This window comes from Notothenia rossii (assembly GCF_949606895.1).
Source record: "Notothenia rossii genome assembly, chromosome: 7".
Taxonomy (NCBI): domain Eukaryota; kingdom Metazoa; phylum Chordata; class Actinopteri; order Perciformes; family Nototheniidae; genus Notothenia; species Notothenia rossii.
The window spans coordinates 3,629,337-3,643,785 of record NC_136905.1 but is presented as its reverse complement, the minus strand read 5'-3'; the positions used below and the strand labels follow the sequence as shown (position 1 = coordinate 3,643,785).

Sequence of the window (14,449 nt, the reverse complement as noted above, 5' to 3'; positions counted from 1 at the left end):
GGGAAATTCACACCAGACAGGTCAAACATTTCGTCATTGGAAGTTTAAAAAGGTTTAGAGACACTGCGGCAGGTGAAAAAAAAGAGAGATTCTTAAATATTGTTTATGCTAATCGAAGATACTGCGGTAACGATAACAACGTGTCTCTACCGAAACAAAAATAAAACTAGGAACATTTTATTTTTATTTTTTATTAAGGATTGATAATTTGGGTTCTCTTACAAAATATCTCAACAACTACTGAAGGGATTATTTTGCATATGCAATGTTCCCAGAAGCTTCTTTTTTTAAGTCTCAGAATTTTGAAAAAATAAGGAAATACATTCCAAAAAAATCTGGAAAAAAAAAAATTCAGAAAGAAATTAACACTCTCTACGGAATTGTGAGAGAAAATAATCCTGAAAATCTCAGAATTAGTTTTGCACAAAAAGAAAATCTGAATCAAAATAAAAAAATATTTAAAAAAAATAAAACATCAGAAAATGTAAATAGAAATTCTAAAATGTAGGTCAGAATTCTGTGATTTTCAGAAAAAGAAAAAAAAATCAGAACAATTCTAAACAAATACAAATCAGAAAAATGTCAGACATAAAAATAAAACACATTTCATAACCAAACAAAAACATATTTCCCCCCCCAAAAAAACATGACATTTTTCATAGAACAAAAAAATATATAATGTAAAAAATATAAAAAATTCACATGTGGCCCTGATCCTCTTCCGTACTTACTTTACCAGTGTGACGGCCCCTAGGCCTTACACTCAAGTCCCTCGTTAGCCACTCCCCAATCAGGAGAGATTGCTTACACCTGATTTTGGTTGACTGCTCAGCTACAAGTAGACCCTCCAGAAAAACGCGATTCTGCGATCGCAGAATTTACCGCATAATCAGCAAAATGGCGCAGATTTGTAAAAGGCCGCATATTTATCAAAAGGCCGCATAATCCCCGCATTTTTCCACACAAAATTGAGGGGGAAAAAAGTTAACTCGTCTTGACGTGACGTCATCAACTCGCGCATCACAGAATGTAAACAACACTGTATAGATTGAACGTGTGGAGCTCACACGATAGAGAAAGCCCAAGATAAAAAAATCTAATCCATCTCATTTACCGAGGAACATTTCTACTAAAGACCGGGCAAAAGGTGGGGGGAAACTATTCTGCACCCCGTGCAACTGTGTGTTGGAGCATAAGAGAAAATCGACGGTAACGACCCACTTTGATTCATTCAAACATTCGAAAATGCTTTCTGCTGCTGCGGACAAGAAAGCCAAACAACCCACGTTCATCAACCTCCAAAACCCTTTGGAGGGCTAGAAACGAAGTGAGTAGCCTACAAGATTGAAGCTGGTCAGATAACGAACGAGTAAATGAAAAACAGAATGAGGCGGAGAAGTGTGTGTGTGTGTGTGTGGGGGGGGGGGGGGGGGTGTGATTAAAATAGCCCAATTGCTTTTACAATAAATAAACATTGAATGTGTTTAATTGAATAGTAAAGAGATTTAACGTTAGTGGCAGGTTGTGTGTGAGAGAGAATAAATAAGACAGCCCAATATTTAAAAAAATTGTTATTCTTTTTTCCCGCATATTTAGCATATTTCCGCATATTTCGCAACTTTCCGCATATTTCGCAACTTCCCGCAATTTCACCGCATAAAATCACATAAAAACCCCGCATGTTTAATCGCATAATCAAGGATTTTAGCCTGCATAATCAAGGATTTTAGCCTGCATAATCAAGGATTTTAGCCTGCATAATCAAGGATTTTTGCCCGCGTTTTTCTGGAGGGTCTTAACAAGTACGGGTGCCTGAGCAGTCAGGGTGTTTCTCAATGTCGAGTAAAGCTGCTCCAGAGCCACTATTTCAAGAATACTACGTCATCGAGTGCCACCGAAGGACTGATCCAATGTCCAGGTTCCTTGGAATTCTACAGAGGCCGGCGTCCTTTGTTGTCGGAAATTTCGAGGCTGCGCATGTGTAGACTCTGCGGTCTTAAAATCCCCACAATGCTTTGCGTACGGCCCAGTTTCCAAAATTGTGTTGGTATGAATGTTCTGTGCTAATTTAGGTTGGAGTATCACACATGGATGTAGTTGTTTTGGAGAGCTTTATAATAATTTAGTTTGGGCCAGTTTTCTTTGAGGTAAATATGCTCAAATGTTAGGTGTGGCATGTGACTGGTGTTAGGCCTAGCAGCAGGTTCCAATGGAGGGTCTGCTGTGGGGGGTTGGGTTTAGTGTAACAGAGAAAGTGGCTAGATCAGTTGTCTCTGGATCACGTCCATGGTTTCTTGTGGGGTCGCTGTGTATACAGTTGCCTTCCAGTACCACTGGGTTTCAGTGAATAAATACCCGCCACAAGTATCTGTACGAAGACTAGGTACGAGTTTAGTTAGACAAGGGACATACTGTGATGAGTTAGTTGAGCGTGGGGAGTCACCATGTTGTTGTTGCCACTAGTTGCATAGTGTAAAGGTTTGGTGTATGTTACCTCAATTTGGCTATCTAGGTTGTTAGATGTTTGTGGTTTGATATGGCTAACATTGTGGAACATTTTGTTCAGTGTCCCTCGGACGAGTTGTTGGATCAATGTACAAAGGAGCAGTTGGTGAAGATTGCTCATTATTACTCTGTTGATGTTGATTCCAAACAAACAAAGGAAACCCTGAAAAGTATTATAAAGGCTAATTTGCTAGACTGTGCGGTACTGACGGACAGGGGGGGTAAGAGCATTATAACTCATTTTGGCTTAACTTTTGAACAACAGAAAGAATTGTTGATTTTGAGGTTAGAACAAATGAAACTGGATTTGGAACTGCAAAAACTGGCTTTGATTAGGGCAGGTAACATGTCTGCATCGGCTTTGCATGAGCAACTTGTAAGTTCACGCTTTGATGTTGCAAGTCATTTACTGTTGTTGCCAAAATGTGCCGAACGTGATATAGACACTTTTTTTTGTCTGTTTGAGCGTGTTGCTGATTCAAGGGACAGATGAGGACAGAACGTTTGTGGTGCAGTGTGTGTTTACAGGTAAAGCACAAGAAGCCTGTAAAGATTACGATACGGCTGTTTTGAAGGCTTATGAGTTGGTGCCTGAAGCGTACCGCCAACGTTTTAGAGACTGGCAAAAGAGTGGTAACAAAACACGTGTGGAATTTTCACGGGATTTGATCTTGCATTTCAAGCGCTGGTACTCTTCTTCTGGTGTAAAAAGCTTGGATCAGTTATGTGATCACTCTGGAGCAGTTGAAACAGTCTGTCCCTGAGAACATTGCAACATATGAACATAAAGTCACGTGTCCAAGCGCGTCTTTGGTGAGCGCTATGATGATAGGAATGAATCTCAGAAAGCAGGATCTTTGTCCCCAAAGTTTGCACAGCATCCTAAAGGCACAAGCAATAATGTGTGTCATTATTGCCATCAACAGTTGGAAACAAGAATGTTCTTTGCTAGAGGGGAAAATACGATACGATAATGCTTTGTCAGATCAAGTCTGAAATTTGACTTGCGTCACAGCAGCTCCATGTCCAACATCAACAGACAAGTATCCAGACACAATACATGAAACACAAACAACAAACATTTAACATAACAGCACAATCAGTGAGAGACAAGCTGCTCAAGAGCCTTCAGCGAGCATTTGATCTGGGATCAGCTCTGTGTTTACTGTGAGGATTGACTGATGCACAAAGGAGTGCTTCAGTCCGACTTTATTGAATCGTGGGAAAAGCAACACTTCTCATGTGAAGTCAGTTGGTTTGGCTACAACTATTCATAATCCCAGAGTTGGTGAAACAGAAGTCTAGGCTCCATTTCAAGTGCAGGGTAAGCCAATTGATATCTCAGAGGTTGAGTCGGGTTTTGCTTTATTTATGTCTGACGGTTTTGTAACTCTAGTTGGGATTGACAAGAAAGTTCAAGTCAGGATTTTGAGGGACTCGGGAGCTTTGAATACTTTTGTGAGGGACGCCATCTTGTCTTTTTCTCCAGATTCAGACATGGGGCGCTGTGATCCAGTTAGAGGGATTGGTCTGCAAACCATTTCTGTGCCCGAGCATAAACTGTTTCTGTCCTGTGATTTGGTCCAGAGAGAAGTGGAGGTTGGTGTTGGTCCAGAGTTGCCCGTGACTGGAGTGGACATCATGTTGGGAAATGACCTGGCAGGTGGTCGTGTTTGGCCAGATCATGCAAAGCCATTCAGGGGTAACAAAATAAACATTGCAGGAAAGAGTTTTCATGTTCGAGGCGAGGACTGGGTTTGTTCTGAAGTGTGGAATGATGAACTTTGCTAGAAGAAGCCGTTTTTACACATGTGGCAGGAAGACAATTATGAAAGCTGGAGGAACAGATAGTTGGAAAACTCTGGCTGGGAGGAGCAGGGGTCTCTTCAGTGTAAATGATTGGAAGTGCAGCGCATATGGCAATGTCAATTGGGCTAGAACAGGGGTGTCAAACTAAAGGCCCGGGGGCCAAAACCGGCCCGCGACCTAGTTTTATGTGGCCCGCAAGAGCTTGCAAAGAATATACAATACAATTGGTGTAATTGTTGAATATTTACTTTCAATTATTTGCCCTAGACTTCTGCTTTCAGACGTAGTTATTTAGGAAGATATTATTATTAGATCTGATAATAATCCAATGCAGGGGCAACGATGTAATACAATACATTATTTAATATATATTATATATTTACATATGTATATTTATATAAATTACAACCGGCCCTTTGAGTGCAACCATAATGCTGATGTGGCCCGGGATGAAATTGAGTTTGACCCGGCCTGGGCTAGAAGGTCAGAGTGCAACATTTGTAACACACGGAAGTATGCCAAAGAGAGCTACAGTAACATCTTTGGGTAAGGTGGGGCAGGCAAGGGGCGCTTCGTCCCATTCTCATTGAAGTTTTGGCCGTACAGGCATTCCCTGTTTCGTCCACTAAGCAGCAGTAGTTGCTTTACCTGGGGTTAGCCTTTAACGACTGCAGGTTTTGTGTAAATTTCAGGATTCACCTCACGTACCGTTTCCATAATTCCTTTTTGCCTAGCATCACTCATAATGCAGTTTTGACGGGAACACATATTCATGTATAAAAGATGTACAAAAGTGCATTTTGCATGATAGGTCACCTTTCAAATGTAAAAATGCAGATGATGATCGTTGTCTTAGTTTCAGTAAATATTCTGACACCTGGAAATGATTGTGGAAATGATTTATTGAAGTTGAGCACCAATCTGAATCTACAGCAGACATCGGAACCCGTCTGACGTTGCATAGGAAACAGTACGACGAACTCCCACACAAACTTCCATATTCACAAATACCTTTTACAGTCACTGAGCGGAGAGAGCAGAGATTTCAGAACAAGAAAGGATCTAATGAAGTATTTCAATAAAGTCATGAAATGGAGGTTTCCATGTTACTTTAGATTTTTGGGGAAATTGGATGTTAAAGGCTCGGCTATGAGAATAACCAGGGACTGAATGAACATTCTCACTCTGTGTAAACTTCACGTTTTTATACAATAATGTTTTTTGGCAATATACTCTACCAACTACTTTAAAAGTGCCTTCTGTCTAACTGTCCATACTTGCAGTTTTTCCTAAAAGAGTGTTTTTTTTTTTACATTTTAAAACAATGAGTCACATTTTAAGTGAAATAGTGAGAGCCACTTTCTAAAACCAAGTCTAACTACATGAAGAAAATCATTGTTTGCATCAAAACTGAGCCAAATGAATGTATATTTTTCACATATCGATAACAAAAATTATCTTTTTTTTCTTCACCAACTACTTTTTTGAAACAGTGTCTTCTCTCTAGACCGCCATGCTTCCAGTATTTCAAAGAAAATAAACAAATAAAGGGTTTGTTTTTGGGGGGGTTTCCCACCCGCAAGTCACATTTAAACACGTGTATCTGAAAATGACGAAGTAGAAAAAACATCCCTGAAGAAAAATCATTGGTTGCACCAAAACTGAAAAATATGATTTTTTTTTTTGTGGTTATATTGTGTTTGATATCTTCTCAAGCATAATTAAGACATTTTATATATTAAACTTGAGCTTCTTATTGGAGATGTTGTCAGACTTTAAATTTATGTTAATCTCCACCTAAAAATAATTTAGAAGAAACATTTTAAAAGTGAGAATTTTGAGTTGAGTTAAAATTGTCTTTGATATCCACTCAAGCGTAATTAAAGCAATTTAAAAACACTGACATGGGAATTCTTTTAGTGGCAATGTTGTCTGACTTTAAAGTTGCGTTTGATATCAACTCAAGCATAATTTAGTTCTTTTTTAATTGACTCTTAAAGGGGCAATAGTCGGATTTTAAATAGTTTTGAATATCATAAAGGAAACAGATGAAGACCACAGAGGTGTAGGCATGACTGAGTTGAATTGAACTCACTTACCTTGTAGAAAATAATATTTCTTATCATGTTTGTGATCATGTATGCACTGCTGTTGCCTGGATGAAAACATGACTGCCCCCTAGTGGCAGGAGCACCTTAAGACACAATGCAAACCCTGAGAAGGAGCAGCTGAAACTGAAGGCTTTTATCTCCCATGATATCAGAATCCAGCTGGAGGTCAGGAACCTGGTTTCTTCATTCACACGTCACCAGGACAGCAGGGGGGTGAGTCCATCCAAAACACACCAAAGAAAAGTCCAATTTAAACCCGCTTTTATTTCCATGTGGTCTCTTGAAAGCTGGCACTAGGTGTTCTGAGCTTTTGAGGCCAGAGTCCTCTCCCACTGCTCCTCCACCACTCTGTAGAGCTGCATGGTGGCCCGGGCGTCCTCCACCGAGGAGTGGCCCTTCCTCCCAGTCTGAGGACGCAGAGAGAGACACTTTACCGTCACACATACAAGGTACGCTTATTTCAGTGGCGAACCGTCAGGGCCTTCAAGGTACTCAGAGGATACCCTGGAAGACTCAGATAACAAACAAACAAAAAATGGATTTAATTAAATGAATAAATGAGAACGGTATCTGTGTTGTTGATCTGTAATATCACAGCGTTACGTTGATTTGTTTGTCCTTCTCGGTCCATGCACTACGCATTTCAGTGGTTTTGTGTTAGAAAATAAACGGACGTTTGGATTGACAGTTTGATCAACCAATCATATATTGATTTGTAGCCAATGGGCGTATTCTTTCAGTTTCCCTCGGTTCCAGGATATTCTAGAAGGTGTGTGTGTGTGTGTGTGTGTGTGTGTGGGTCCAGTTGAGATAGACACGGGTCGCGACTGGTTTATTTATATTGCACATTACTCTAGTTGTTGTTATTGTTTGTTTGTGTTCTTTGTAGTTCTCTTTTCTCTTTGAACATACAATCAGTACAGACCGTCGTCTCATTTGTCTGCATATCTTTTGCTTTCCAGTTATAAATGACAAACATTACTGATGCCAGCCGTTCCCAACCTGTGGAACGCATTGCAAGTGGCCCGCCAAAACATTATGATTTGTGTGGAAACATTTCATTATTATATATTTTTTTCATCCTCCTTGTTTTTAAATGCCCTTTTATAATATGTTTCTTAATCAGAATCAGAACCAGGTTTATCACCAGGTGGGTTGACACGTACAAGGAGTTTGACTTGATGTCTTGTTGCATACATAAAAGTAAATCTGTTTGCAACTCACATACATCATATTAATATTCCAATTACTCTACATACACTATTCTGCACAGTTTCTATCATATTCTGTTTCTATTATATTCAAGTGTATTTGATTTACTTGCACTATTGTATCTGTTTTATTGTGTTGCTCTGTGGGAGGAGCCTGTGACCTAAGAGGTTCATTGTCATATCTACACTGTAGCTAATGTACACACGACCATAAAAGCCTTGAACCTTGAAACCAACAATAGAAAACCCAGATAGAGAAGGTACCTGGATGTCTCTGTTGAAGATGGCCTTGGTGAGTCTCTTCAGCGAGGCGACCTCGTTGGGGGCGAAGCCGGCCCTCTGGTTGAGGAGCGGGATGCGGGACGTGTCTCTGGTCAGCACCCCGGGGTGCGCGTAGCCCAGCACCTTGAAGTCGTTGTGGATGGCGTGTCCGATCACCACCTTGCCCATCAGGAGGCGAAGTATCTGCCAACAGAGGAGACCCTGAACTCACCACGACTGTATACAGTGAAGTACATTTACAGTACTGAACAATTTTGAAGTACTTTACTTGAGTATTTAAATATTTTTGCTGGTTTGTAATTCTCCCACCTCTGCATACAACATGTTGAAATGCTGAGAGAAGGGTATTTAATGTTTTGCTTGAGACCCTGAACTCACCACGACTGTATACAGTGAAGTACATTTACTCATAAGATAAGAAGTACTTCATTGATCCCAATTTGGGAAATGTTTGCGTTGCAGCAGCATAAATGTGTTTTTACTATACTGAAACCTTTTGAGGTACTTCACTTGAGTATTTCAATCTTAGCTGCTTTGTAATTCTCCCACCTCTGCATGCTACATGTTGAAATACTGAACGAAGGGTATTCAAACACTGATATGAAATAAATTATATGAATGAGAAAAGTGATTTATTTTGATGTGAGTTCTGAGAAAAAAAAGTCAGAATTCAGATTTTTTTTCTTCTGAAAATCTTTAAATTCTGAAAAGAACATTTGTTGGAAAAAATACATCAGAGGATTTCCTCACCTCCTTCCTGGCCTCGATGTACGGCGTGGCGTTGATGAGGTCTCGCTGCCGGATGCCGCTCCACCGGGTCCGGTAGTCCGTGATGGGCACGGGGGGGTTGATGAACTTATCGTAGACCACGTCTCCGTCGTACGACACCAGGCTGCAGCGGGCCAGCTGGCTGTTGCTGCCCTTCGGCCCCGTGCCCACCATCTCACAGTCGATGGCCAGGAACTTGGTGGGCATTGCTGCTGAGGAGGAGGAGGACTGAGTGGTGGCTGGCTTCTGGCTGCTGGAGCACGGGGGCGATGCTTTTGTGTTCCCAGAATCATTTTGTTTTTCCTGGCACTGAGCGGACGTTGAAGGCGAGGCGCTGCAGAGTGAGTTTGACGGTAAGGTCGTGTTGTTCGAGGAAGTCGGAGGCGCTGAATGATTTGCTCCATTTTGCCGTGGAGGCAGGCCTTGTCCTGTTCTGTGGTTGTAATTATTCCTTCCTTCCAGAGAGGAGGAGGCCCTGTGCTCAAACTCACGGGGCTTTTTACGATACCGCTTGTTTTTGTTTTTCCAGTTTGCCGCCGGCAACCTCTTCTGCGCAGGCTCGTCAGAAAGGCTCACGTTGATCAGAATGTTCGACATGGTTCTGGTCGCAGTCCCGCAGAGGTCAAAATAATGTCTCCTTAAAGCAATCGTGCAGATGTGCTTATTTTGACCTCCACCTCAAAAGGGTCTTCAACCTTTGTAAGTGCAACGTTTATCAGCTGACACATCGGTTAAAACGCATCCTGTGAGAGAAATGAGACCTTATCAAACCACGTCTTCATTTGCAGGACTTTAATAAAATACATTTTATATAACCGGTGTGCAACCACCTGCAAGTTCAGAAAGAACTAGGGGCCTTGAATGCATCAGCACATCTTTCATTAGATTTGGCTTTCTTATTAAACAAAATGTAAGTGTGATGGGGTAGATGAAGGTAAAAGTAACTATGTAGATTTACTCAAGTACTGTAGAACAATTCTGAGGAACTTGTACTTTACCCGAGTATTTCAATTGTATGCTTATTTGTACTTCTACTCCAAAACCATATCATATATATTATTCTGAAATGGACCAATCTGACTACTTTTACTGTCGCTACTTTAACTATATTTTGATGATAATACTTCTGATCTGAGTACTTCTACTGTCACTCAAGTACGAGATCTGAGTACTTCTACTGTCACTCAAGTACAAGATCGGAGTACTTCTACTGTCACTCGAGTACAAGATCGGAGTATTTCTATTTTGACTTCAGTACAATATCTGAGTACTTCTACTTTTACTTATCAAAGAGTATTTCTACACTCTGGTACTTCTACTGTCACTCAAGTAAAATACCTGAGTACTCCTCCCTCCTCTGAGTTGATCTGAGTTTCCTCATAAGCTCTTATTTTAAAAATAAACAACATCCTTTTAGCCGTTAGCTTAACGTTAGCTCACAAACGTTACTATGCTAACTCCGTGTCTAAGTCGCAGTAAATAACTGTTTCTCAACGGAAAATTGAACAATAAATGTATGTGAACATAATCAGTTCTATATTGATTCAATACACATCAATAACAGGTTAAAATAACTTTAAAAGTGTTAAAGCAGACCTGCAGCAATCTGTCAACCCTAGATATTCTTCCTGCTCACAACAAACGTTCAACATCCGGGTCATATTACCTCCACGGACAGACAGAAAGTTGGAACAAATAATTACTTTTGCTTTGTATGGTATTAGCAGTGCACTGCACACATGAATATGTAATTAGTTGTTATATACTGTAGTATAATACACGATTTTTTTTTACTGAAACTTATCTTAATAAATGAATTCATTACAGTACAGCAACTGTCGAAAATCCAAATCCCCCCGAAAATGAATAAAGTATTTATTTTTCTGATACTGTTCGAGCGCCCAACCTGCCTGAAGGAATTACCGGACGCACCTGAACGCATCCTACATGTGAATTGTACATCAATGCTAGCTATCAAGTCGCTAGTCACAACAAGCCTTATTTTTTGCTGGATTTGCTTTATAACTGCCGATTTAAAGTACTTAATATTTTTTAGAAACACGTATTCTTAATTGGTAAAACAAGGCAGGGTAAACAAGACAACTTGTGTTAGCATTAGCTGGCCTGTAAGCCCCATGTCAGTGAATCTACCTTCAGCTGCTCAGCATGGGGAGATGTTTACATCAAGCCTTTCTGCAGAACAACAGAGAGATCTGGCCACAAGAATCACCACGTTCCTGTCCATGTACAGCCACCTGTCCGACTCATATATCATCGTGAGTACTGATGCATGACTGTAAGAATACTCTGTTGCAAGTAAAACTAAAATATTTTAATAAAAAAAGACAAAAACCTTTATACAGACATGAAAAGATAAAGTACAATTATAAATGTGATTGTGAAATCCAGCGTTTGTTACTTTCACTTGTTTTACATTTTTGTTTAACTTTTATGTATGCACCTTGACATCAAGTCAAATCCCTCGTACGTGTCAACCTACCTGGGCCCAGGAGTTCAACACTTTTAATCCCTATCTGATCAAATCAGATTTGGATTTTGGGGAGTTCAAAACCAAAAAACAGGATTATGATGACTTTAATTATCCGATCAGATCAGGAAATCCAATCAAAGCTTTAATCTGGATCAAATCTTCAAAACGGGTAGTTCAAACCGACAACACAGGATTGGGATCAGTTTGATCCCAAAAAACTGGATTACCCTGATCCCACCAGAGGGGTGGATTTCCAGTGGATTACCAGAGCAAAATGTACTGTACCATTTATTTTAAAATATGTTTCAATTTAAATAAGATGGCAAAGTTTGTTAACTGAAATAATACACACTTTTTAGCCTTCATGGGAAATACATTTTATTTTTCCCATTTTTGCTCACGTTTGTGGTGGCCGATTTGTTTTTCAACCAAATGTTGATGACATAAATGTTGATGCTCATAAAAGTGTAACAGCAAAGATTGTCAATCAAAATGTAATTTAGATTAAAGTAAAAATATCTTCAACAAAAAAAAGTCCATCATCTGTCATCACCTTTCAAATAAAAAAATATAATTAGACATTATAGATGTCTCTGCAATGTGGTTTCTTGTCTTCCTTGTAATATTTTTCATGTCCACTAGATGGCGATCGGTAGGATTAAAAGCACTGATATTCAGGATCTAGTCATCTTGAAAAATCGTAATCTGGATCAGACTGATCCTATCCTGAATTGCTTTGAACTCCAGGGACAACATTTGGCCGACTTGCTTGCTGATCCTGGATCACAAAAAATGGGATTTCAAAATCTGATCGGATCTTATTGAGATTAAAAGTGTTGAACTCCTGGGCCCTGGGCCCTGGTGATAAACCTGATTCTGATTCCCTGCAGGAGTTCTTCACTGAGGATCTGTGGAGCTTGTTGCCCAGCAGCTGGAGGGCCGTGCTGCGGGACCTGAAGTACCACAGATCGCTGACCTGTTACTGGGCGCTTCACACGCAGACAGGAGGTACTGCTGGATGATACAGGGGCCCAAAATACATGCTCAAAAAACACAAATCCAACAAAATACGGATTCAATTCACAAAGCTCTGTACAGTAGATGAGCAGAGCCGCAAAATCACCCAGCAAGTTAAAGAAATCCCAATTATGACTTCCTGTGGTGTTATTTTATTTCTTTATTCTCTTTTGTCTTTCTTGAGCGCTTCTATTGGCTAACGCTCCAACACATTGTACGTGATAGGCTAAGGGGCAGGACATCTCTAAGCGGTTGACCAATCACAACAGAGCTGGTCAGCTAACCAATCAGAGCGAGACTGGGCTCTGGTTTCAGACAGAGGGTGAAAAGAGGTGCTGCAGAGCTTTTTGAACATTAAAGCATGGAGACATGTCCCAGTAGAGACACATATGAACCTGAACATGAGCAGAATATTTCCTCTTTAATCAAATAAAATGCAAATTACATGTCTTTATGCAAGTGCATGCAGTTGTACTTGTTGACAGTAAGACACATATATATATACATATATATATATATATACTGCCAGAGTGATATAATGATATAGAGTTGTGATTTAAATAATAACCCTGCAGTGTTTGTGGTTGCAGATATCCCTCGGTGTGGCCTCTGTCTCTGTTGGCGTTTCGAGCCACTGCTCAGGCTCTGGCGTTTCCCAGAGAGAGCAGGGAGGGCGGCGGGGGGGCCGAGGAGTTTCAGAACAACGAGAGTCAGAGCTCTCTGCTGCGACACATCTTCAGGAAACACGTCAAACCCAAGAAACAGCACGAGATCCGCAAGCTGGGCGCGGTACGAGGGGCTAACGCTGCTATCGCTCCAGTATTGGTCTCTGTGAACGGTGTTTTTTAATCTGTTGCTTTTTGTGTATTCCAGCTGGTGAAAGAGCTGTGTGACCAGACTGACTGCAGCAGGGTGGTGGATGTGGGCTCAGGACAGGTATCATCTGATTTGATCAATATCACCCTGCTTCTGGTTTCTTTATTCAGCAATACTTGAGCATTCAAAATGTTCCTCAAGTAAAAGTAGTGATTGTGCAGATTGGTCCATTTCAGAATAATATATATGATATGTTTTATAATGATTGATCATGAAAGTGTTCTCAAAGCTGGTAAAGGTGCAGCTAGTTTGAATGACTTTGTATACTGCAGGGTAGCTGGTGGATTTACTCCAGGTGGAACTAAAGTCTGATTTAACACTTGATTAGATTTCACATCATTCATCCACATCTGAGAAGTAACTAAAGGTATTAAATACATGTAGTGGAGTAAAAGTACACCATGTACCTCTGAACTGTAGTGGAGTAGAGGTAGAAAGTATTTGAGTATATCTTCTTAGTTTCTTTACATCACTGCTGGTCAACAATGCAGCTCTGAGGCAGAGAATAAAACATGTGACACACACACTGTACTTGTGTTTAAGTCTGTTGTGATGCTCCCACTTTAACCACTGAGAGGTTTCCTCCACTCAGGGTCACCTGACGCGTTTCCTGTCCTTCGGGCTCGGACTCTCTGTGACCGCTATCGAGGCGGATCGCGCGCTGCTCGCCATGGCAACCAAGTTTGACGGAGAGCTGATGGGGGTCTTAGAAAAAGAGAGGGAGAAGCAGAAAGAGGTAGGTGTTGCATTTAGTCCATCAGGAAAGGATACGATTGAGAGGTGGTTTGTTTGTGGTGTCATGAATTACATTTAGATTCTTCTCTATTTGCCATTTAAGTTCGTATTCAAACCCCTACACTTTGATGTTCAATAGAACATGTCTTCAACTTAAGAACGTAAAACATCAAATTGCAATCATTTCCATTTGTCTCACAGGGATGAATACTTGTGCAATATATTTATATACTTTTTCTACAACATGTTTCTCACATAAAACTAATGACACTCTTTGTAAGTAAAATATGAAATGGAACACACTCTTAGTGCATCATTTGAAATGCAGAGAAATCTGATTATTTACGAGGCAGTTGAATACTTTTCCAAACCACTGTATCTCCTGCTAGGTATCAACACCTCGGCACCGAAATGTACCAATACACATCTGTCTCTTTCTCAGAGCGGCTCCTCTCTGCTCCCAGTATCTCAGCCTCGACATGTGGCCGGGTGGGTAAACCCCAAGGCATCATGGGAGTCCTTCATCGAACAGCTGAGCGGTGCAGAAGGACCCCAAACTCCATCTGGACCCCAAACTCCATCTGGACCCTGTAAAAAGAGACCGAGAGGCTCCGAAGATGAGACTTCATCAACGTCACAGCACC

General features: G+C 40.6%; 2 protein-coding genes across 2 annotated transcripts in view; one reads left to right on the top strand and one right to left on the bottom strand.

Moving 5' to 3' along the window:
- Positions 1 to 5,198: 5,198 nt before the first annotated feature.
- isg20l2 (interferon stimulated exonuclease gene 20-like 2) lies at positions 5,199 to 10,387 on the bottom strand. Its single transcript, XM_079640017.1, has 4 exons — positions 10,283 to 10,387; positions 8,669 to 9,429; positions 7,901 to 8,101; positions 5,199 to 6,832 (listed from the first exon to the last, which is right to left on the bottom strand). Exons 2-4 carry the CDS (start codon positions 9,281 to 9,283, stop codon positions 6,719 to 6,721), a joined length of 930 nt encoding a protein of 309 aa, XP_079496143.1. The 5' UTR covers positions 9,284 to 9,429; positions 10,283 to 10,387; the 3' UTR covers positions 5,199 to 6,718.
- Positions 10,388 to 10,531: 144 nt separating this feature from the next.
- Positions 10,532 to 14,449, top strand: part of mettl25b (methyltransferase like 25B) — a gene marked incomplete at its 3' end in the record, with an annotated part of 4,144 nt that continues 226 nt past the window's right edge. The window contains 7 exon segments of the mRNA XM_079640897.1: positions 10,532 to 10,962; positions 12,068 to 12,134; positions 12,137 to 12,185; positions 12,785 to 12,983; positions 13,068 to 13,130; positions 13,663 to 13,806; positions 14,248 to 14,444. Of these exon segments, the coding sequence (XP_079497023.1) occupies positions 10,822 to 10,962; positions 12,068 to 12,134; positions 12,137 to 12,185; positions 12,785 to 12,983; positions 13,068 to 13,130; positions 13,663 to 13,806; positions 14,248 to 14,444 (860 nt within the window). The 5' untranslated portion in view covers positions 10,532 to 10,821.